We start from the raw sequence: 23676 nt of genomic DNA, 5'->3' as shown, positions 1-23676 counted from the left end.
TTCACACCATCCGCTTGGCACCTCACAGCTGCCCTGTGAAGCAGGCAGGGCAGCTCCGGGATGGTTACTCCACAGAGGAGGAAACTCGGGTTCGGACAGGCTAAGACGTGACCCCAGGACAGTATGGGGTGGGAGGCAGTGTGGGATATTTTCTGAGCACCTACTGTGTGCTGGCAGATTCCTATACCTTCCCACATGTAATCCTTGGGGCAGTCCTGTGAGGTACGGACTATTAGCCAAGGAAGCAAGGTTAAGAACCCTATCAAGGTGTAGCAGATTTGAATTTGTGAAGAATTACAGGCGACCTCCAACTTCTAACTGGGTTATATTCCAAGATGTGGTCAAAAGACATTTGCCCCCTGAAAGGGTGTTATTATAGTATTTAGGGAGGGCCGGTTAACAAATAGTACTCCAGAATCCTTAATGTGTGCAATGAACATTAGAACAATACCATTGTAATGCCAGTAGTCAAAACAGAAAAGCATTTGATAAAAAATTACTTTTTTATTTATTTTGAATGCCTGCCTGAAAATCTGGGGCCAGACAGAAGAATGGACATAATTTCCCCTGCCCTCCTATTTTAGAATTTAAAGAAGAAGGGGGTGGGGGGAAGGTGATATGTGGGGCAGCATGCTGTGGGGAGCAGGCTGGGGGAAAACGGACAGAGTTAGTTGACCAAATTGGGAAGTTGTGATGGGAAGAAGCGGGTCCCCAGCAGCCAGCTCAGCATGAAGGTGACAGCAGGATGACTGGGGACCATAAATTCTCTCCGCTTCAATGAGCTGCTTCTCACGAGAACAAGAGCTCCAGCCTCCACGGAAAGATGACAGAAGGTACTGGGTCTACTGACTGCGGTGGAGTCAGGGTGACTCAGAGGCCTCAGGACAAGGAAGGGAGAAGCAGCAGTTCTGCCAGTGGGATTTTCTAGGGAGGAGAAATGTGTTTTCAATGGGGAGAATCAGAAATGGGTTTAAGCCCTGGCACCTCCTACAAAATTCTGGTGGGGGTGGCAGGAGTGGGGTCTGCCAGCAGCTGGAAATCCCGCTCAGTCCTCGGAAGAGCAGCCCAGAGCTCTGCCTGCTTTCAGCTCTGATGCTGAGCCAGCCGGCTCCACTAAGTGCAGCCCCACTAACCAGCTGTGCGACTGGGCACGGTGCTTAACCTCTCTGAGCCTTACCTCCTCCTCCATGAGACAAAGGTGACAAACTTTCCAACCAGGGCCATTGTGGAGAATGGACAAGCTAACACCCACAGAGCAACCCACATGGCGTCTGGCCCACGCGGGGACCTGTAATCAATGCCTGCCTGGCTCCCTTACTTCCTGACTGAAGCTTCAGGGCCATCAAGGTGTGGGGGCAGCAGCTCTGGTTAGAGCCCCCTTTGTTCCTGGTCACGAGGCTGCAGCTGAAGGGTGGAGGAGGTCTTTCATGACGCGAAGTGGGCGTAAAGAGATGAGAGGTGTGACCCTAATTTGAGGTCAGGGCCCAACGGCAGGTCAGGCTGCGGGCGGCCTCTTCCTCCCTTTTGTGTAGCGCTCCACAGGGCGGGGGAGGGGGGTAGGGGAGGGCCTGCGTGGGGGTGGGCACAGCTTCCAGGGCAAAGCAGAGCAGCCCCGCCGCGCCAGTGAAACTGCCATAAACCCTAGTCCCGGGTGTTCTCAGGTCACATCAGAGCTGGAGAGAGCCGTGGATCCTCTGGTTCCACACTCTCATTGCACAGATGAGGAAACAGATCCAGAGAGGAAAAGGGCTTTTCACAGTCACACAGCCAGGCAGAGGGGGAGCTGGACCTAGAAACCAGGCGTCCTAACACCCAGCCCAGAGTCCCCCCAGTTAGCAGACATTTGCTCCTCCATGAGCTTTTGATAAATCTTCCAGTCTTTTAAAAATACATATATATAATTTTAAATTAACACAATTATACTATACATGAACACGTTTTTTTTTTTAAGGACTTTATTCAGGGGCCAACCCAGTGGCTCAGTGGTTAAGTGCGCACGTTCTGCTTCGGCAGCCTGGGGTTTGCTGGTTCGGATCCCGGGTGAGGACATGGCACTGCTTGGCAAAAGCTATGCTGTGGTAGGCATCCCACATATAAAGTAGAGGAAGATGGGCACGGATGTCGCTCAGGACCAGTCTTCCTCAGCAAAAAGAGGAGGATTGGCAGCAGATGTTAGCTCAGGGATAATCTTCCTCCAAAAAAAAAAAAGGACCTTATTCATCAGCAGTATGGATTCTGGAAGCCAGATTACTTATTTATTTATTTATGTTAATATTTCTTTCTTCTCCCCAAAGGCCCCCAGTACATAGTTGATATTTTAGTTGAGGGTCCCTCTGGTTGTGCTATGTGGGACGCCGCCTCAGCATGGCTTGATGAGCAGTGCTAGGTCCAAGCCCAGAATCTGAACCAGTGAAACTCTTCTGGGCTGCCAAGGCAGAGTGTGCGGACCTAACCACATGGCCACAGGGCCGGTCCCATGAACACATTCTTTATAAAAATTAATTTCATTACCTCCTAGACACATTGTGATTATTCAGTGTTAGTTGAATGACTGAGTGAATGGATGGATGAACTCTTATTCCCAGTATCCCAGTTCAGGTCTCAGTCATTTTATCAGCTCCTCCCTGGATGCTGGCAATAAGCCCTTGATTGATTCGCTCTCTAGACGCCCCGTCACCCAGTGCCCTCCCTCCCCAACCCCACGCAGCCCTACCATGGCCCCCACAGAAGGACGCAGGGGCAAGGAGGGCAAACAATGCTGCTCAGGGATCCCTTCAGTCCTGCTCCTCTCTTGGTCAAGGCCAGCTTTGGGACATCCTTTGGACTAGGCTTGGGACAGGTCAGGGACATGCAGATGCGTTTTCCTCTGCATCCAGGCCCTGGTGCCCTGCTCAGCTGCACCTTCACACTAACCAGTGGGCCTCTCACTCCACGGCTGCTTTTGCCTCTGCTTTTTTCCTCCTCCCCTGCAGTGCTGGGACTTGGAAAGACCCCGAGCCTCTGGTGGGACTTCCAATAATTCTATCATCAAAACTCAGGGCCAAGTGGATGGGAGAGCCCTTTCATAATGCACACGTATACTAAATCATGACATTGTACACTTTAAATATCCTACAATTTTATTTCTCAATTATACCTCAACAAAGCTGAAAAAAAGAAGAAAATTAACACCAGAGCCTGGGGCACTGTAGGGCCAGAGGTCATGTAGATGGAGGCTCAGCCGGGCCCAGCACTCCTGAAGGCAAGGGAACAAGTGAGTTCTCCAAGAAGGGGTGCGCCCGAGGATGGGACCTGGAAGCCTTCCTGGTAGGAGGTGAGAGGAAGAGTCTAGACAGAATGTCCTGGAGTCAGGACAAGAGTCAGAAGTGTGTCTGATCCCTGAGGTCACGGGAAAAGAGAGTTTTCAAGAATGAGGGTGTGGTCAACAGCGCCAGTGCAGCTGAGGCTGGAGGAAAAGAGACCTCTATTTCCTGAGGTGGATGTGCCCAGACCCTCTCAGGACCAAGCGCAGGGCCAGCTGTGAGCAGAGGCCCTCAGGCTGGATCTGGTGCTGAGGAAAGCTCCCGCTGAGGCTGCAGGGGTGAGCCTGGGGGGGTGTGGACCCTCCTCCAGACCCCGGGGACAAGTGCCCGAGACCCCACTGAGCAGAAGCAGGGTGGGATGGAAACCAAACACATGCTCCTTTAAAGCCACCTGAAATCCTCATGTCAGGAAAGTTTGATTTCTGGCTTCTCTTTCCTGCAGCAGGATATTTAAAGAAAACAAATCTTTAAAAGCTTCAACTCCAAAGCACAGAGCCCTCTGTGTGCCTATTTCTGGTCTCTGCTTCAGGAAGAAACCTCCTTACTCTTTGGTCTAGACTGTGTCCAAGGAAGATTGAACCTCTTGGTCGGGACAGGGGAAGCCCCCATCCCTGCTGGGGGGTCAGAGGGAGCCAGCCACAACCAGACCTTGAGGCCTTCCAGAGGCTTCTACTTGAGCACACCCTGAGGCCAGGGGCCTGGGGAGGATGACAGATGGTGGTGCCAGCTGGGAGCAGAGAGGGCCACCTCCCTGCCCCAAAGCCAAGTCTGGCCAGCTCTTCCCCTAGGGACAGATACTTAGTGGGGAGGAGAGGGAGCTGAGAAGCATGCAAGGAAAGTGATCCAGGCTCTGTCTGTCTGGGATTTAAAATGAGATGGCCTGCTTCGGCCTTGGCTGCTTCCAAATGATCCAAAACATTTGGCCCAAGGAGGGGACATGGAGATAAAAGACAAAGGGAGTTACTCCTGCCAGGTCCTGGAGCCCGAGTCTGGCTCCCCCCAAGGATCCCTTTACAGCAGCCCCACAGCCTCGCCAGCCGCCCTGTGCAAAGAAGTGAAAGTGCACAGCCTGTCTTTCCGGCGCGCGCCCAACGGCCCACCGCCCCACCGCCTTGCCCTGTAGCCCGGCAGGGGCTTTCACTTCCCTTTTGCAGATGCAGGAACAGCGGCTCTGAGAGGGCAGGGGCTTCTTGTGCCCACCCTGCCAGGAAGCAGCAGAGCCTGCCTCCCCACCAGGCCTCCTGGTGCTGGCTGCGGTCTCCACAGAGCCCCACTGCCCCAGCCAGGAAATGGGCAGGCGGCAGAGTCTTTCCATTTCTGTTAGTGGCTGAGGCACAGACATCTAGGAACTCCTGGGTGGGGGAATTTCTCAGCCCAGATGGCCAAGGGTCCTGCCCAGGTGTCAGTACCTTTGCCTGGTGACCTAATGCGCCCCCTGCTACAGATGAGCTTCAGGTGAAGGACCCTAATGGGCCATGGAATAAGCCCTGCCTGGGGCCCTGTCCACCTCAGGGTTTTTCCCCAGACCAAGGACCCTTCTCCCTGGTGGCTGAGTCATGGACTCCCAGGAGGTCAGGGCAGGAGTAGCCCGAGGACTCTCCAGAAAACTCTGTCCTTGCAGATAGGGCCATGGAGACCTGAGCACTGTCCAGGTCACACCCACAATACCAACAGCAGCACCTTCCTCAAAAGTCGTTTTGAGGACTCAGTGAGATAATGTGAGCAAAGTCCTCAGCCCACGGGTAGCGATCCGACTGGCCCTGGCATCACCGTTGTCAGGGTTGAGAGGCGCCCACCAGCGCCAAGCCACCAGGCCTCCAGGAGAAGTCAGAGGGCCCTTCCCATGGCCGGTTGGTGGCCAGGCTGGGGCAGAGGTCGGGACCGCCCCACCTGGCCTCTCCCTGGCCGCGTGATCAGGGGGAAGCCCCGCTGAACCTCGCCCCCACCATCGTGGTTTCCTTACTGAGAAATAAGCTAGATATTCAGGAGGCCCCTTTCGGTTTGGGAATCTCCGATTTCAACAGCAAAACTGCCTGGACCCAATAGCAGCTGGAAAGTGCGTGCCCGGCCCACGGAGGAAGTCCCAGTGGGAGGCAGACAAGGGTGCCCTGTGCGAGCCCTGGCTTGGCCTGGCCCAGAGCTCTGTGGGCTTCCACGCCAGGCCCAGGGGCTTCCAAGAATCATAGTTAAAAGTCATTACGTGAAGGTTGTCAGACAGCTTACTTTGTGTTCCTGGAAGCTGTAGTCCAGGAAAGGAGGGGGAGGGCACGGGGGGAGAGACGGGTGGAAAGGTGAGAAGAGGTGAGGCTAAGACAGAGGCGGGGTGGGACCTGGCCTGGAGCTGTCCAGAGGCCACAGGGACAGGGACCCAGAGCAGGCAGGGCTCTGAGTGAGGCCGACACAGGCCCAGAACGACCATAGCGTTTGACTTCCTTCAGCCTGGGACACTGCCTGACCACAAAACAGAAGCAACAGGGTGCTTTCTTCACGGGAAACTCCCTCCCCCCACAGGAGAGCAGAGCCATGGGTGGTCATCTCGCTGCTCCCTGAAGACTCTCAGCCCACGCCTCCATCCCCCTCTGGCCTGGAGACACCAACATTGGCTGATTTTCTGTAAAACACCACCACAGGCTTCCCCTCTGGGGCAGCACCCTTCACCTTTGCTGCCAGGCCACTAGGGAACCCACACCACACTGGACAGGAACGGGCTGCTGCTGCCGCGGTGACTGGCCTCCTGAAGCCCCCCACAGTGACAAAGTCCTGACTTGGGCATTACCTCCATTGTATTGTGGTGACAATCACTACCATTGATTAAGCACCTGGCACGTGCCGATGCCTGCACCACCCTCCCCATGTGCACCGCAGTGAAACTTCGTGACAGTGCAATGAGATGTATTAATCCCGCTTTACAGCAGCGGCACCAGGCAGGCTGGCTTCAGAGCCCACGTCTTAACCACTGCTAATACCATAGAGCTGCCTAGGAAGCACCGTGTAAGGGTACAGGCCGAAGGAGTTTGGGCTCTGCCACTTGGAAGCTGTGTGACCTTGGGGAAGTGGCCTGTTTGCTCAGCGCTGGTTTCGTCTCTAAAACAAGAACAACTTCAGAGGGTTGTCGTGAGGGTTAGAGATTATATGAACCACTCAGCACAGGCCCTGACCTGGGTGGCGCTCGGTAAAGGTTGTTACCCAGAAGGGGGCCCTGGCAAACCTTCAGCCCCAGGCCACTTCACTCTAGCCCCGCTCTGTGTGCAGGAACAAAAGAGGACGTGGTGCTGATGAAGCATCCCCTGGGTGCCAGGCACTGTGCCCAGATGCCCAGGAGGGTCAGTCACCAACGGCCTGCGCCCTGTGAGCTGTTAGGATTCTGGCCCCTGATCCCACCCAGCAGCAACCTCCTCTGCCCTATCTATCCTGGCCCCATCCCACCCTTAGTCCGGCAGGGCCTCCTTGGGTGGGGTGGGCAAGGCAGGGCCGAGTGGCAGGCAGCAGGGCGTCCTTATCGCTCCCAGCACAGGGCTGGAGAGAGTTAAGCCCGGCCTTCTTATCAGCTCCCCAGGCCTCCATGCTGAAAGGCGCTGCCTGGCCTGGCTCTGAGGCAGGGGGGCCAGAGGGCCGGGCTCTGTGGTGCGTGCCCAGGTCCTTCCTCCTCTGGAATGGACCCCAAGCAGGAACAGGAGAGGCAGCCTGAGAAATAGAGAGAATGCTGCCTGGCTTTGATATCGTGTCATCCTACGCAATCCCCTCCCTCTCTAGTGCCCATCTGTGAAATTGGGGATGAAAGGGCAGCTGGATATGGTGACCCCTGAGTCCCTTCCAGCTCTGAACAGTTAGCATCCTGTGACCACCTGGGAGGTAGCCATGATGATCACTCCCGTTTACAGATGAGGAACCTGAGGCCAAACAGAGGGAAGAGACTTGCTCCCATAGCACACTAGTTGATAGCCGAGCTGACACTTCGGCCTCCTGATTCCCAGTACAGTGCTCTGCCTACCCTACACACCTGACCTTCTAGAAGGCCCACAGAAGAAAGGTCTGGAGATGACGGAGAAGGGGTGGCTGTTTCTGGGCTCCCATCAGAGGTCCAAGCCCTCCCCAGGCACAGGCTGGGGACCTCTTAAAGGGGCTCCAGACGTGGCCACCAGGCAGCCCTGCAGGGTTGGGAGTGACTCCTTGGTAGTGGGCCAAGGGAAGGCAGGGTGGCAGGGCTTCCTGGGTGTGGAGAGCAGGCCCTCTCGCTGGGCCCTGATAACACCCTTCCTCTTATCAGTGGGTGAAGGACCTTGAGGGGGCTGTGTGGGAATCAGAGGGCAGGTTCAGCATGAGCAGGGAGGAGGAGGAAAGGGGAGGTGGGGGAAGCTTGGCTGAGGCCTCCAGCCTGGCAGGAGAGAACCTCTGGGGAGGGGGCCGGCCCAGTGCTCAGGGGAGAGCATGTGGGGGAGTCAGAGGAAGGGGTGGGCTAGGGCCCTCATAGCCCTCGAGGGGCAGAGAAGCCTGATCCAAGGGACTTTCCTAAAGAAATCCTAGAAATCTCTGGTGGGAGGGACCAGAAAGAGCCAGAATCCCAGAGCAGGAGGGGTCAGGGCCGCCTATCAGTGTCAGAGGAAAGTTATGTCCTTGCCCAGTGGGGAAACTGAGACCCAGGCTGTTGGGGGACATGACTGACACGTGGCTGAGGACTTGGAAGGCCTGGCCTGAGACTGGGGGAGTCCCCCGTATAGCAGGGGGCAGGGAAGCTGTCGATGCCATCCTGATGACCAGGCACCCGGCTCTGAACCAGGCAGGGCAGTGGAGGGACAGGCAGCAAGGCAGGGCGGGACTAGGGGTCCCAGACCCTGGGGGACCCTGGGTTTCTCAGCCTCCTGCAGAGCAGGGCCTCCAGCAGGTGTCACTCCGACACCAAGCCTGTTCCATGAACATCCCCCTCCAAGCCTTGGCCCAGGTTCCTGGGTCCTCTTCCCATGAGGCCCCGGCACAGACACCCACAAGACACCATTTGGGAGTGGGCCTGTGGGCTTCTGCTCAGTGCTGGGCAGCCTGGGCTGAGCTGTGCCTTGGAACACACACACACAGGAGACCCACACAGATTCGGGTGCCACACACACACCTGGGGTCAGGGGCTCAAAACATCTCATGCCCTCCACCCCTGACAAGCGATCATGGACTGCGAGCTTCCCAGACAGATGAGGCTGCTTCAGCTTTCCTCGTAAATGCAGGTCCCAAGAAGTTTATTTAATTTAATTAATTAATTTATTTATTTATTTTGAGGAAGATTAGCCCTGAGCTAACTGCTGCCAATCCTCCTCTGTTTTTTTTTTTTTTTTTTTTTTTTTGCTGAGGAAGACTGGCCCTGAGCTAACATCCGCACCCATCTTCCACTACTTTATATGTGGAACGCCTATCATAGCATGGTGTGCTAAGTGGTGCCATGTCCACACCAGGAATCTGAACAGGCGAACCCCTGGCTGCCAAAGCAGAATGTGTGAACTTAACCACTGCGCCACCGGGCTGGCCCCCCAAGAAGTGTAAATGTGGCCACGGAAGCCAATGAAAGCAAGTCCACAACTTGACTGCCTTTTTGCATGTCAACGAACACACTGCACCCCTCCCCAGAACCTAAGGTCAACCCTGAGGTAAGCAAGATGAGAGCTGAAGAAATGCTTGCAGCCCAAGGGAACTTGGAACAGGGGAGGCTAGCACCAGGGCAAAGTGGACACAGGGGAGCTGGAGTCCCTGGGGTTGAGCAAGGCTGCCCAGGAGCCCAGAGAGCCAGAGCCAGAGCCACGGGTGAGGCAGGGTCCAAACACAGAGGGCCCGAGGCCACCACGATCAGGGTGGGAGAGGAGGGGGGGGCAGCCTGCAGGGGGACTCAGTGTGTAGAGACCTGGAGCCATGTCCTGCACACAGGTCACCCACCTCCCCAGGTGGGGCTGACACTCCCCAAGGATGAGCTCCTGCCCCAACACACAACACGGGCGTGCACACACAGGCACACACACCTCCACGTGTCCTGGGGTGTTGATCTGCCCTGTGGTGACATCGTTCCTTCTTACCCTCACCATTTCCCAATTTCCCCTGGGTACAGGGTGCCAGGAAGCAGTGTCCTGGTGCCCGTCCTCCTCTCCTAAGGAGGCAGTTCTGAAACTTCAAGGTGGCAGGATCACACCGGGCACCTGACAAAAACTCAGATTCAGATTACTGCCCTCCCCCACCCAGAGATTCTGAGTCGGTGGTCTGGGGCCCTGGAATTCTGAGAAGGTGGCCCTTGGAGGAACACTGGGTGGTCTCTTAGCTGTGTGATGGAGAAAATGATTATCATCATACTGGCTGCTTTCAGTGTGTCCCTACTGTGCGCCTCGTGTTTGCATGAACCACCTCATTTCATCCTCTGACGAGCTTCCAGGAAGGTGCCATTATTTCCCATAACCAAGGTTACACGCTGGCCACTACAGGCGCCAAGTTTGATGTACTGCCCTCTCCCTGCCCACCAAGGCCTGCAGACACACATAGCCTAGGGCCCCTCCACAAGGACAGGACATGAAACAGCATCTGACTCCTCAACAGGAGGGAGTGACGTGGGTGAGAATGGCTCAGAGGAAAGATGCAGGGTGGACTGTGATGGGGAACACGCGCACTCCACCTCCCTGGGATGAGGCCACGGGAGGGCCCCCTCCTCACCTGAGGGCCAGCCCTAAACTACCCAGGAGGTTCCCATGCTGTACTGCCAGAGCAGGCCACTCTGGGTGAATTCCTGGGCAGCATGCGCCCCCTTCAGGCAGACAGGGGAGCTGCAGGGCAGAGGCTAGGACTTTCCTGGGAGGACATCCAGGCACTGCTGGGTTTTCTCTTCCATCATCTCCAGCTCTGCTGTGGTTGTTATGGTTGCCCCATTTTAAGGATGATAGAAATGTTGAGTGTCTTGCCCAAGGTCGCAAAGCCAGCCAATATTGGACATTGGTCCCTCCTCTCAGGGTCTTTGTCTCAGCCCCCAGAATGCCCCAGATCCCCCATCTCCGTGGAAACTGGGACAGACAAAGCCCCAAGGCAGTTGGAGGAGGCAGGCAAAGGGTATTTAATGGGCTTTCGGGGGATCCAGGCACTCCCGCCAGGGGAGTAGGCAGGGACAAGGCACAGAGAGCCTCCACGCGGGATAGAGGAGTGAGGTTCAGGTGTCGAGGCTCCTGGCATCTCCAGGGGCAAAGGGAGGAGAGGAGACCAAGGCTGATATGCGGCCTCATGCAGCAGGGGCAGCACTGGGCCAGCCGGCGTGGACCTAAATGCAGAGTGGAGGATGGGGGCTGTCCCCAAGGGTCCACCCTACAGAGCATGGCCCACCAGCTGGGGAGGAAGACGCTGTCCAAGCCTCCACCCCCCACACGCAGAGCATGGGCGTGTGGTGGCACCACAGAATGCCACTGCAGGGGCGCTTGGGCGGGGCTTGTGAATTACCTACCTCTGCTTCATTCCTAATGGTCCACTTCCACACGGTTCATACACTCAGCTCCAGATTAAAAGTTGCCTTTAAATAAAGGAATCGGTCCCCCCAAATTAGAAACCACTGGACTACCTTCAGTCCTAATCTGGACACTGAGGCCCAGAAAGCAAGTGATGGGGTAAAGGCCAACTAGCAAGGTTGTGGTGTGGTCTTTTCCCTTTGTGTCTCCAGGATCCCCTGGTGTATTCTGGAGGCCTGTGACTCTACTTCCAACACTCCTGGGGCCTATCATCCCCCTCCCTCGAGCTCTCAGTGCTCCAGCTTCAGGACCACCGCACCACGGGGGAGCTTCCCCCCACAGTTGCACAATCTGGAGATGCCCATTCCCAACACCACAGGCACAGGCAGCTGCACTTGTGCATGTGAACACACACACACACACACACACACATCCCTTACCTTCTGGAGGAGTGCAGGATCGGGATCGCCGCTGCCTGGGGGACCCTGTTCCAGTGTGTAGAGACCCAGAGGTTGTACCTGGGGTCCAGATCCTGGCCCAGGAACGGCTAGGGGACTGGGTGTGGAGGGGCCCATCGAGCAGTGCAGGGTCTGCATGGGCACCCAGTCTGGCCCCACCACTCTCTGCAGCCCGACAGCTTCGGCCATGTACCTGGGGAGCACAAGCCAGATGGAAGGGGTCGCAGTCCTCCAGGCCTGGTCCCCCTCAGCATGGGGAACACAAAGTACCAGCTCGTCCATAAAGGGAGCTGAGGCCAGTCGCATCCAGGCTGCCGGGCCCTCTGCCGCATTTCTTGTATGAGAACCCCAGCTTCACCCCACCAGCCCCAGGGTCACCACTCGGGCCTCTGGTTTGCCAACTCACCTGGGTCCTTGCGGCAGAAAAAGTGTGAAATACTAGTTTCTGGCACAGCCAAGGTCGAAAGGGTTGTTTACATGCAGGTACCGGTACTGGAAGGGGCAAGGGCAGGAAGAAGAGCTCAGATCCAGCAGGACTGGGACAGCCACCACTGCTCCCTACCCTGAGCCCGTCAGCTCAGCCCAGGGCTGCAGCAAGACACCAAGGGACAGAAGCCACTAGCGTCAGCCAAGGCCTCCCCCAACCCACCTCTGAGTAGCTCTCTCCAGGCCACCCCTGGCCCTGCACGCCCTCTCCTGCCGTCTCAGGGGTCCTCCCCTCACCCGGCACCCCCTTGGCAGCATCCTCCCCTCTCTGTCTCCTTTGGCCACACACATCCTCCTGCTGCCTCTTTCCAAACACACTATCACATTGGCCTTTTGCTACGAAACTGCTCCAAAGGCACTTCCACCCACCTCTCCCCATTCTCTGCTTTCCCAGCTCTCAGTTTTTCTACACTTGTTGCAAGATGCAAGAACAATATATAAAACCCCATTATGTCTTCTTATAATAATAAAAAAATGGAAATCAAATTTTGAAAAATTTATAAAAGCAGAAAAACACATGAACTACTTAGAAATAAGCTAACACAATATGTGCAAGATCTATACACTGAAAACTACAAAATGCTAATGAAAGAAATCAGGGACGACCTAAATAAACGGAGAAGAATCCCATGCACACGGATTCAAAACTCAATATTGTTAAAATGTCAAATTGGTCTTTGCACTCAATGCAATGCAAATGAAAATCTCAGCAAAGATTTTTGTAGAAATTCACAAGCTGATGCTAAAATTTATATGGAAAGTCAAAGGATCTAGGACAGCCAAATGAACTTTGAAAATAAAGAGCACAGTTAGAGATCTCACATTGTGTGATTTCAAGACTTAATAGACAGCTACTAAGGAAGACAGTGTGGCATTGGCAAGAATAGAGAGTTCAGAAATACAGCCACATCTATATAGTCAGTTGATTTTTGATAAATGTGCAAAGGCCACACAATGGAGAAGGATGGTCTTTCCAACAAATGGTGTTGGCACAACCCACTTGCAAAATAATAAATCTTGACCCATGCCTTGCATCACATACAAAATTTGACTCAAAATGAATCAGAAGCGTAAACAGAAAATCTAAAATTATAAAACTTTTAGAAGAAAACACACGAGAAAATCTTGGCGACCACGAATTAGGCAAAGACTGCTTAACTACAACACCAAAAACACAATCCATAAAAGACAAAACTGATATGGCACTTCATGAAAGTATAAAACTTCTGATCTTTGAAAGACATTGTCAGGAAAATGAGAGGACAAGCCATAGCCTGGGGAAAAATATTTGCAAAACACATATCCAAATCCAGAATATATACAAAACACTTCAAACTCTACAAGAAGAAAACAACTCAAGTTTTTTGAATGGGCAAAAGATTACAACAGACATTTAATCACAGACATACACATGGCTAATAAGAACATGAAAACATGCTCAACGTCATTAGTCATTAGGAAGATGCAAATTAAAACCCCGATGAGATACCAGCATACACATTTTTTTTTTTTTTGAGGAAGATTAGCCCTGAGCTAACTACTGCCAGTCCTCCTCTTTTTGCTGAGGAAGCCTGGCCCTGAGCTGACATCGTGCCCATCTTCCTCTACTTTATATATGAGACGCCTACCACAGCATGGTGTGCCAAGCGGTACCATGTCCACACCCGGGATCCGAACCAGTGAACCCTGGGCCGCCGAGAAGTGGAACGGGCGAACTTAACCGCTGCGCCACCGGGCGGGGCCCAGCACACATTTCTTAGACTAGCTAAAATGGAAAAAAAAAAAAAAAAACCTGACAACGCCAAATGTCAGTGAGGATGCAGAAGCAACTGGAATTCTCATAGGTTGCTTGTGGGAATGCAAAATGGTACAGGCATTTTGGAAGACAATTTGGCAGTTGCTTACAAAATGAAAAATTCAGTTACCATAGAACCCAGCAAGGCCACTCTTACCTATTTACCAAAAATAAATGAAAACTTATCTTCACGGAACTGTACACAAATGTTTATGGCCGCTTTTTTATGATTACCAAAAACTGGAAACAACTCAAATATCCTTCAGTTGGCAAATGGATAAACAAGCTGTGGTAGATCCACAGGATGGAACAGTGACCAGCAGTAAAAGGAAGACACTACTCATTTAGGCAACAACATGGATGAATCTCAGGTCAACTGTGCGATGTGAAAGACACCAGACTCAAAAGGCTGTGAATTCCATTTATAGGAGGTTCTGGAAAGAGAAAATCTATGGGGATAGTACAACGCAGTGGTTGCCAGGGGCAGCAGGTACGGGACAAACTGACTACAAAGGACCATCAGAGAATTTCGGGGCTGATGGAACTGTTCTGAATTTTAAATATGGTGGTAGCTACAGGACTGTCCATGCTTGTCCACACTCATAGAACTGGGTGCTTAAAAAGGGTGAATTTTACTGTATGTAAAAATAAACAAACAAACAAAATCCTGCCGTGGCTCCCAGGTTTCCAGGTCCCAAGACTAAACTCTCCAGCTGACGTTCTCAGCCTTTCCCACCTGCCCAATGCCAAGCAGGCCACTTCGTTTCCCATCCACTCTCTGCTGCAATGACAACCGTCTCCTCGCCATCTTGTCAACAGTCCGCAGCCTTTCGGACATCCCTGCCTTTTTGCAAGCTGTGCCCCTCACCTGCACCGCCCTCCCCTCTGCCCTCCGCCCACCCAAAACCCTCTCCACCGTGGTCCTCTCTGAACTCTCCGTTCCCTCTCTGAGTCTGTGCTGCACAGCGTGGGCGGGCCCCTCTCTCAGTGTTGACCGGCGTCTGGCGGGAGTTATTCTGACTTCAGGCTCCTCCTCAACACCAGCGCAGGATGGAGCCTTACTCACCACTCCGCGCAGCGTGAAAATAATGCACGCGCCGCCTGGCACACAGAAGGCCCTGGACGCAGGGCACCCAGGAGAGAGACTGACACCGAGCCCCAGTGGAGGTGACACGGGAGCTGAATCAGGGTCTTAAGGCTAACGAGGTACCTTCGAGGGAGTTCAGGCCATGAGGACCAGGGCGGTGGAGAAACAGCAGAAAGGGGAGGGACAAGGGGACCGTCCTAGCCTGGTGTCGTGGCTCCCCCGGGCCCACGTACCTGGCCCTCGTGGCAGCGCTCGGCCGCGCTCACCGACCTGGCCTTGATGAGCAGCAGCACGAAGAGAGGCTCCAGGAAGCCGGCGGCGGGTACGGCCACGACGTTGCTGCCCACGAGCTAAGGAGCTGTGCCCTCCATTGTCCTCGTTGGCCCCGCCCCTCACCCAGGCTCCGCCCCAACGGCCCCGCCGACGACCCGAGGGTCCATCCTCTCCCTGCGCTCCAGTCCCGGGTAAACCTCACCCCACCCTGCTGTCCAGGCCCCGGGCCACCTTCTGCCCACCTCCATCCACCTCGCTGCTAGATTCTCAACTCTCCGCAGAGCCTCCGAGCCCCGCCCATCTCCCCGACCCTACCGCCCTCACTCCTCCCAGACTGATCCTCCCAAACGGCTCCTCTCTCGAACCCCGCCCACCGATCGCCCCGCCCCTGTGACCTTGTCTGTCCCTTGGCTGTCCCTGCCCTCCCCACTGCTCCCCTGGAGGGCGCCACAGCCTGGCGGATACGTGACGATCTCGTCCATAGAGAAGGGAAGCTGAGTCCTGTACACTGGGAACATCAGGACGGTGACCAGCATGGCGCCCGAGTACAGGCATAGCGACAGGACCAACAGCATGAAGACACGGAAATTGCAGTGACAGACGCAGTTGTTCACCCACCTGCAGTGGTAGTCAAAGTCCTGGGCGAGAGGAAGAGGGGCTCCCCTCCAGGACCCAATCTCTGGCCTGGCCTCCATAGCCCCCAAACCTGAGCCTTACCCTAGACCCCTAGGCTAGCTGGTCCCCGGCACTGGCTCTGTTCCCTGGGAGAAACGAAGCCACAAAGTCCCAATCGCTGGCTTTTCTGTGGTTAGAACACTTCAGGGCTCTGTGGCTCAAGGTCACCTGTCAAGAGGCCTCTACAGACTAGGCCTGCTTGGCCTTCTGTGGGAACATCCTGGTGTAACCTTGGGCAGGACAGAGAATATCTTGGGGCCTCTCTTTCCTCATCCACTGAATGAGAGTAAGGTTGACATCCCCCCACCAGCCTCCCAGGGTTGTAAGTAGCAGATAAGACAGCACATTTGTAAACCTTGGCAGGCCATGCACAAGAGAGAGACAAGCTCTCAGAACACAGTTGATTGTCTGGCATGGAGCCCCAGAAGAGGACAGGCAAATCCTCCCAGGCTGAGCCTGCAGCTGGCCACAGGGCCCTGGGGCATCTAGTGTCAGCCAGGCCTGGGGTGGGACAGGGGTGCCTTTCCTCCTCCTGGTCTGACCAGGCCAAGCAAAGACATGGATGCACCTGTGCCTGTCAGCACCTGGCTAGGGGAGGGCCAGCCTCCCAGGACAGCTGCAGGCACAGATGCAGTGACCTGCATGAGTGACCAAGAGTGGCTGGGAGTGACTGCCACCCTTGGACTTTAGCAGTCTTGGAAGTGGTTTCATGCCTTCCATGCCCTCCGCCTCCTCCCCCCAACCCCAGCCTCGGTATAAGTGTGCCTTCTAGTCCCGGCCACGTGCTAGGTGGGGCAGAGGGTGGGGGGCAGGGGGCAGATGAAAGGGGTGCTCACCTCCACACAAATGTTGCACCATGGGCAGTGGTAGGTCCGGGGCGGGTGGTGGAAGCAGCACCTTGGGCACCACTGCAGGCGGAAGGCCCTGTGGTTCACCCACACCACAGGCACCATCATGGGGCCCAGTTCGTTGGAGCCTGGCATGGGAAGAGGATTGGGCAGCAGCAGGAGCCCTTCCATCACTCAGCTGCTGGCAGGGGTGGGGGCAGCCCCGCAGCATCACAGGGCTGCAGGAAGGGTGGGGAGCAGGTGGGCATGGGAATTCCCGGTCTCCACTCAGCTGCCTGACCAAACTGGGAGAGGCTGGTAGCCCAAGGGAAGGTAATTTCCAGCCAGAGGAGCTCTGTGACGACACAGGCCTTTGGAACTGGGATTGATGCTTTAAAGAGTGTGTGCAGTGGGAAGGAGGAGAGAACTGAGTGGTTGTCAATACCTGGCTTCTCTCCCTGGCCTGCCCCGCCCTCCCCTCCAAGGCAACTGGAAACCTCCGGAATTCTGTTTTCCACATCCCGGTGGATTGGGAAATGAAGCACAGAAGCAGGGCCCAAGCAGAGGAGGATGTGGGGAGAAGGGGTCTTGAGGCCAAGAAGGGGAGTGGGGAGCACGTTAGGAATCATCTTTGCAGGCAGGAGCCTTTAGGCTGCTACCTCCTTCTCCCAGGGGCTGAGAACTCACCTTGATGCAAGATGCCAGGGTCTGACACATTGAGGGAAACGAGACTGAAGAAAGTCAGGATGAAGAGGGGGCCTGTGACAACGGGATCGACCCACTCCCCATTCTGGACCAGCCATCTGCAACTGAGACCAGAGCAGGACTCAGCCCTGATCTGCGGGAGGTCCTGAGCTCCCCCCAGGACTCAGTCCACCTGGTCAGGACTCACAGACCTTAAAGCCTGCCATAAATATCCAAGCTAGTGACAGATCCACAGAGGCTCCACCAGATGTCACCCAACACTACCCACCACCACCAGCTCCCAGGGGCACCAAGCACTCTATGCCTCAGTGCCTTTGCACATTCAGGGCCCTCTGCCTAGAATATCTCCCTTCCCTGACCCCTCTTCTGCACTTCTCCTGCTCCATGCTATCATCATCTCTTTTTCTTTCTGTGTCTGTCAGAAACCTGCTGGCCTGGGTGGGAGACTCACGGGAATGCGAAGAAGAGGCCACTGAGGATGAGCAGCAGCACGACATTGAAGGCAGCGAACAGGCTCGGGAGCATCCAGGGAAGTGGGTCCTGAGGTCTGCCACCCCGCAAGAGAGCGGCATGGCGGCACCTCCAGTGCCCACAGGCACCCTCGCCGATACTGGTTCCAGGAGCCCTATGTCGACAGCGACTGTTGAAGACATATTGAGCGCCCAAGCCACAGCCCAGGGTGGAAGGCAGAAGTCGCAGTGTGACATCACCGAGGCTGAGGAGAATGTGGGCTAGGGGCTCTGCAGCCTGTGACCAGCACTTCCAACGGCAACGCCCACCACCCCCACTGGCTGGGGACTGAGAGGTCCTGCCCCTGCCAGGTTGGCTTCACTCCACAGGGTAGAGAAGCACATGGGGAGAAGGGGTGATTCCAATCGCCCTTTCAGGGGAAGTGCTAATCGAAGCAAACCCTGCTCACTGCTCACTCTGTCTTCAGCTTTTCCTTTTTGCTATCACAAAAGTCCACTTTGCAGGAGGGGCAGCAAAATAATTTCACAGCTTCCCTCGTTTCCTGGCTTTTCTTGATGAAATTCTGGTCAACGAGATGTAAGCAGATGTCTTTCGAGGGTTTCTAGAAAAGCTTTTGCCTTCCTGATAAAAGGGGAAAAGGACACAGTTGGCACAACTCTGTTCCTTCTTCCTGTCTTGAACCTAGATGTGCTGGCCACGGGCGCACCCTTGGACCCATTAGGCAACAAGTCAACATGCCATGCAGACAACATTTGATGATAGTCTTGAGTCACTGCCCCAACCTTGAACTGCCTCCCTCTGAGCCACTTATGATGTGAGCCCGTAACTGGCTTCACTGCGACATGCAGCTGACAGTTGTCATTTGTTTTAGCCACTGAGCATCTGAACCCTTCTGTCTTTGGAAGTTTCCAGCTGTGACTCACAGCTCCAACGGGCCCATGACTCAGGCGCCACCAGTCAGCCTCAGAGCTGCTACCACCAACCCACTGGGGAGTGTTTGCTGAGAGGCGGCCACTGCACACATCTTCAAGCTCCTTCGTGTTGAAGTGTAGTTGCCATTTTGAAGGTCTCTTTAATTTCAACAGTGATTGTATTATTCTTGAACATGGATAAAATATGTAATTCCAAGATTCCTACTTTGCTTTAAAAACTTGGGCTGCTATCAAATGGGAGTTATTGACTTGGAACATTCTGAGGACATAAATCTGACTAGAAACAGAGGGGGCTGGCCCCGTCGCCAGGTGCTTAAGTTCACAGTCCGATTTGGCTGCCCAGTGTTCACCAGTTCGGATCCTTGGCGCAGACTTACCCATCGCTCACCAAGCCATGCTGTGGCAGCATCCCATATAGAAGAACGAGAATGTCCTGCAGCTAGGATATACAGCTATGTATTGGGATTTTGAGGAGAGAAAAAAAAAGAGCAAGATTGGCAGCAGATGATAGCTTAGGGCCAATCTTCCTCACCAAAAATTATACTTAAAAAAAATGGGGGCCAGCCCTGTGGCCAAGTGATTTATGTTTCCATGCTCTGCTTCAGTGGCCCAGGGTTCGCCAGTTAGGATCCCTGGTATGGACTTATGCACCTCTCGTCAAGCCATGCTGTGGGGGCATCCCACGTGGAGGTGCTAGAATGACTTACAAGTAGGGGACAGAACTTTGTACTGGGGCTTTGAGGAGAAAAAAGAAAGAGGAACATTGGCAACAGATTTTAGCTCAGGGCTAGTCTTCCTCAACAAAAAGTATACCTTAAAAAAAGAAAAAACAGGAGAAAAACTAAACAGTACCTTTGGGCCAAATGCAGCCTGCCTGACCCTGGGTTTTTTAATAAAAAGAAAAACAGAGAACAAAAGTCCCTCATCAGTGCACAATTATTGTTACTTTTATTCTCCTGTCTATAGAAACGTATTTTTTCTTTGTGACATTCAAATTAAGAAGTTAAAAATCTGTGTTCTAAGAATATTGTCTTATACTTGATGAGATTATATTTTAAATACTAAAGTTGAAAGCTTTAGATATTTTCATTTTTGTAATTTCATATAACTGTAAATATGTATGCACATTTAAAGTATCTACACACTGAAGTAGATTAAAATTAATTAATTTTTAAAAGCGTGTGAATCATAGAGAGGAAGAACTGCTAGCCTGGAAGAGAAATGATGTTGGATCACAGTCTCTTTTCCACCTGATGCGCTAAAATGTTATTATTTTACCTCTGTCTATTCTACCCGATGGCAGAGAGTTATTACCTCACTTAACATAAATGAGTAGTCTTAGTTTTAAGCAAATCAATAGAATGATAAGATAGAATTAACAGAACGATAGGAGATTCCTGACTTCTGAAAATGCTGGGAGTTTGTTATGTTACCTTCTGCTGTGACATCTACAAGACTGTTAGTCTGATTAATATCATGCCAACACTATGACCTTTCTTCTCCTCAGACACCTGTACTCACACGGAGCAACAACTCTTGCATGTTGCTATTTTCTGATGCTGAGCCCCAAATTCAGAAGAATAAAATTGGCCTTGTGTTTTTGGCTGCTAGGTATCACCAAAGGCTTGCTACCCACCCCCAAAACCCATGACATGGCACTCTCAAGCATCGAAGGATGTTAAAAACATAGAGATAGGGGCTGGCCCAGTGGCATAGCACTTAAATTTGCACACTCTGCTTTCGTAGCCTGGAGTTCACAGGTTTGGATCCCAGGTGAGGACCCACACACCGCTGGTTGGGCCATGCTCTGGCAGCATCCCACACACAAAATAGAGGAAGATTGGCATGGATGTTAGCTAGGAACAACCTTTCTCAAGCAAAAAGAGGAAGATTGGCAACAGAACTTAGCTAAGGGACAATTTCCTCAGCAAAAAAGAAAAAAAAAAAACAGAGAAAAACTGATAAATAAAAAAGAATATTTAATCTGGGTTTTGCATGGGTAGGGGTTAACAATATGAAACCAAGCATGAAGAAGTTAAAAAATCTTCCCTAGAGCAAAAAACTTTGAAAGAAGCTTTGCTACCTGCAGCTGTGCACATTCAGCATAATCAACTGTTGCTCAAAACAAACCAGGTCTTGGGGCCAGCCCCGTTGCTGAGTGGTTAGGTTCGCGCTCTCTGCTTCAGTGGCCCAGTGTTTCACCAGTTTGGATCTTGGGCGCGGACGTGGTACCACTCATCAAGCCATGCTGAGGCAGCATCCCACATGCCACAATTAGAAGGACCCACAACTAAAAATACACAACTATGTACCAGGTGGCTTTGGGGAGAAAAAGGAAAAATAAAATCTTTAAAAAAAAAAACTAACCAGGTCTTTCTATCCCTCCTTAGTATGTGAGTGAGCTGTCTTTCCCAGAAAGTCAAGGTCCAGACATCAAGATTCAGCCTCACAAAGCCAAAAGCAGGCTGAAGATGAAAACTAACCAGAAAAGTCCAGTTGGTCAAGGAAAAAGAAATTCAGTCTTCAAGGCCCAACACAGGCTGGCAGGAAGGCCCTAACCTGCATGGCCACAGGCTCCCACCCACCTACATAAAACCCCAGCACATGTTCTCCTTCCCCTACCTAAAACCCTAGAGAAAAACCTACCTTTTTCCCTTCAAGGAGGTGGATCTGAGTTCTAACTCCCATCTCCTCCTCTTTCAATACTAAAGGTCTTTTCTTGCCACAAGACTGGTGTTTCAGTTTTTTCTTTATTGGCCCTACTGTATGGCAGGTAAATGAACCTGTGTTTGGGTTTGGTAACAAATATGAATAAGTTTTCAGCAATTTGGATACTCTTGCAGAGTGGGGAAAAGCACACTTGAATTCAAGTGCAAGGCCCAACACAAAGACTGTCAATGAATTGGCTTCTGAGAATATTTTATTCCTTGGTTTAAAACACTTATGTCAATTGGCAGCAATTGTGGCACATGCTTTACATACAGATTAGTCTGTGTTTTCACTGTCCATTAATACATTTTCTCCTTAGGTTAATTATCAGTGGAGTCTTCATGAAATAATTATGGGAACCCATGCACTTATCTACCTCACCCCAATACAGATTCCACTCTCCTCTATTCTGACAATGTTAGCTACTCTAATACGTTAACCTGCCTGGTATCAACACATGGTTTCTCTGCTCCCTTCATTTTTGACTGAAGGTCCCTAGAGAAGCTACAGACCACAGATTGGGTCTTCTGGAAGAAATGTCAGACAAGGAAAGCCTGAGAAAGGGATACCTGAAACAGACCCATGCTTACAGCCTTCCTAGAAGAAGCTAACTTGACTACCAGAGCAAACACCAGGGGGGACCTAACACTCGGGACTCCAGGACTACAGGGCCGGGGAACAGATGACTTCAAGAACATAGACTGTTGAGCCAGGGTTGACAGAATGAGAATTCATGACATATGACTGAATAACACCAATGAGAGATATCAGATGGTGGCTATTTGTTTCAGAATTTGTAGCTATTTGTTTCAGAATATTGTTGATCAGTTTTAATGTTTTCTGATGAGCATACAATAAGCTCCCTTTTTATGCTTCGTGTTCCATCTCCAAAGTCTGACTTACGCAGGCTATGACCATGACTATGACAATGGTCAAACTTATCTGATTGTTGGTTTTTCATTTAAATCTTTACTTGTTTGACATATTGGTCCAAAATATGTGAAAAGAACAACCCAGTTTTAAAGAGCAAAAATACTTCTTCACTGGGGCACACCGTATCTGAATCCAGGCATATATAAGAGGTCCTATATACTATCACTGTGAGTCTTAATATGGAAAACTGTGAATATATTTTACAAGCTAATTAATTCTCAGGAAATGTTTAAAATGATGCCCTAATAATTGGAATTCAGAGGAGTGCTTTTACACAAATTTAAGCCTGGGAAAATTTCAGCAGCCCTTTGAACATTCTATGAAACATTAAAGTGTGTTTTCTAGATAGTTCCACTTATTAGTGTCTATGACAACTCAATGGGAACTATAACATATGTTTAAAAATAAATACTTAGTCCATGCATGAACACTTTCCTGGCTGGTGGGTGAGCCCACCATGCCACAGTGGTCCCAAGGACTTGACCTGGCTCTGACCTCTTGAGGAAGCCCTACCCACCAAGCACAGCATCAGCACAACCATTAGAAGAGGTGGTGGCAGATCTATGCACCTGGGCAAATGCCTTCTGAGCCAGCACAAGCACCCAAAGGATTCCTACAACTTCCAACCAAAGGGGTGGGATCAGAAACACAGCTCCTGCTTCCCCCTAGCAGTAGCTGGTGGAATCTGTGACCTGATATGACCAGAAATATGCCAGAAAAAGATCAGTTCATCAAACATCATGAGAAACTATAGTAGTAATTCAGAGCATGAGGAAAATGACAATTCTCCAGAAACCAACCATGAAGCCACAGAAATTTATAATCTACGTGACAGAGAATTCAAAATAGCTATCATAAAAAAACCTAAACAAGTTGCAAGAAAACTCAGAAAGTGCAATGAGATCAGGAATACAATTAATGAACAGAGGGAATTCTTCACAAAAGAGATTGAAACTATAAAGAAAAACCAGAAATGGGGGAGATGAAAAACATGATGAATGAGATAAGGAAAAAGCTGGATCCCTAAAATAACAGAGCTGATATTATGGAGGACAGAATTAGCAATTTAGAGGATGGAAATATAGAAATGCTTCAGGTGGAGGAGGAGAGAGAACGAAAACTAAAAAGAAATGAAGAAATTCTTAGAAAAATATCTGACTCGATTAGGAAATGTAGCATAAGGATTACAGGTATTCCAGAGGGAGAACAGCGGGAAAGAGGAGCAAAGAACTTGTTCCAAGAAATAATAGCTGAGGACTTCCCAAACCTGGGGAAAGCACTGGAATCACAAGTAAAAGAAGCTAATATGACTCCTAATTACATCAATGTAAAACGACCTTCCTCAAGGCATATAGTAGTAAAACTGGCAAATGTCAATGACAAAGAAAAAAATGTTAAGGACAGCAAGGCAGAAGAAAATAACCTACAGAGGAATCCTTATCAGGCTTCCACTGGATTTCTCAGCAGAAACCTTACAGGCTAGGAGAGGGCAGAATGATATATTCAAAATTCAGAAAGACAAAATCTTTCAGCCAAGAATAGTCTATCCAGTGAAAACATCCTTCAGATATG

At 51.9% G+C, this 23676-nt stretch overlaps 1 protein-coding gene and 1 long non-coding RNA gene across 7 annotated transcripts; one reads left to right on the top strand and one right to left on the bottom strand.

Annotated features, from left to right (window-relative positions):
* Window positions 1–484: 484 nt before the first annotated feature.
* On the bottom strand, window positions 485–17643 carry ZDHHC19 (zinc finger DHHC-type palmitoyltransferase 19). 6 transcript variants are annotated; one of them, XR_011529421.1, is made up of 9 exons: window positions 17511–17643; window positions 17042–17163; window positions 16364–16503; window positions 15318–15470; window positions 14813–14918; window positions 11618–11703; window positions 11194–11404; window positions 10753–10818; window positions 485–924 (listed from the first exon to the last, which is right to left on the bottom strand). XR_011529421.1 is itself a non-coding variant. In XM_070583486.1 (8 exons), the coding sequence occupies exons 1-8, from the start codon at window positions 17582–17584 to the stop codon at window positions 668–670; spliced, it is 1149 nt and encodes a 382-aa protein (XP_070439587.1). In that variant the 5' UTR covers window positions 17585–17643; the 3' UTR covers window positions 485–667. The 6 variants fall into 6 exon arrangements, 2 of the variants coding, with proteins under 2 accessions (XP_070439587.1, XP_070439588.1); XR_011529422.1 differs by lacking the exon at window positions 485–924 and adding an exon at window positions 1950–2188; XR_011529423.1 differs by lacking the exon at window positions 485–924 and adding an exon at window positions 2088–2192.
* Window positions 14511–20420, top strand: LOC139077121 (uncharacterized). The gene is made up of 3 exons (XR_011529424.1): window positions 14511–15043; window positions 17482–19021; window positions 19312–20420. It is a non-coding gene; the product is annotated as an uncharacterized lncRNA (long non-coding RNA).
* Window positions 20421–23676: the final 3256 nt, after the last annotated feature.

This window comes from Equus przewalskii, chromosome 18, assembly GCF_037783145.1.
Source record: "Equus przewalskii isolate Varuska chromosome 18, EquPr2, whole genome shotgun sequence".
NCBI classification, from domain to species: domain Eukaryota; kingdom Metazoa; phylum Chordata; class Mammalia; order Perissodactyla; family Equidae; genus Equus; species Equus przewalskii.
This window is presented reverse-complemented; position numbering and strand designations above follow the sequence as displayed.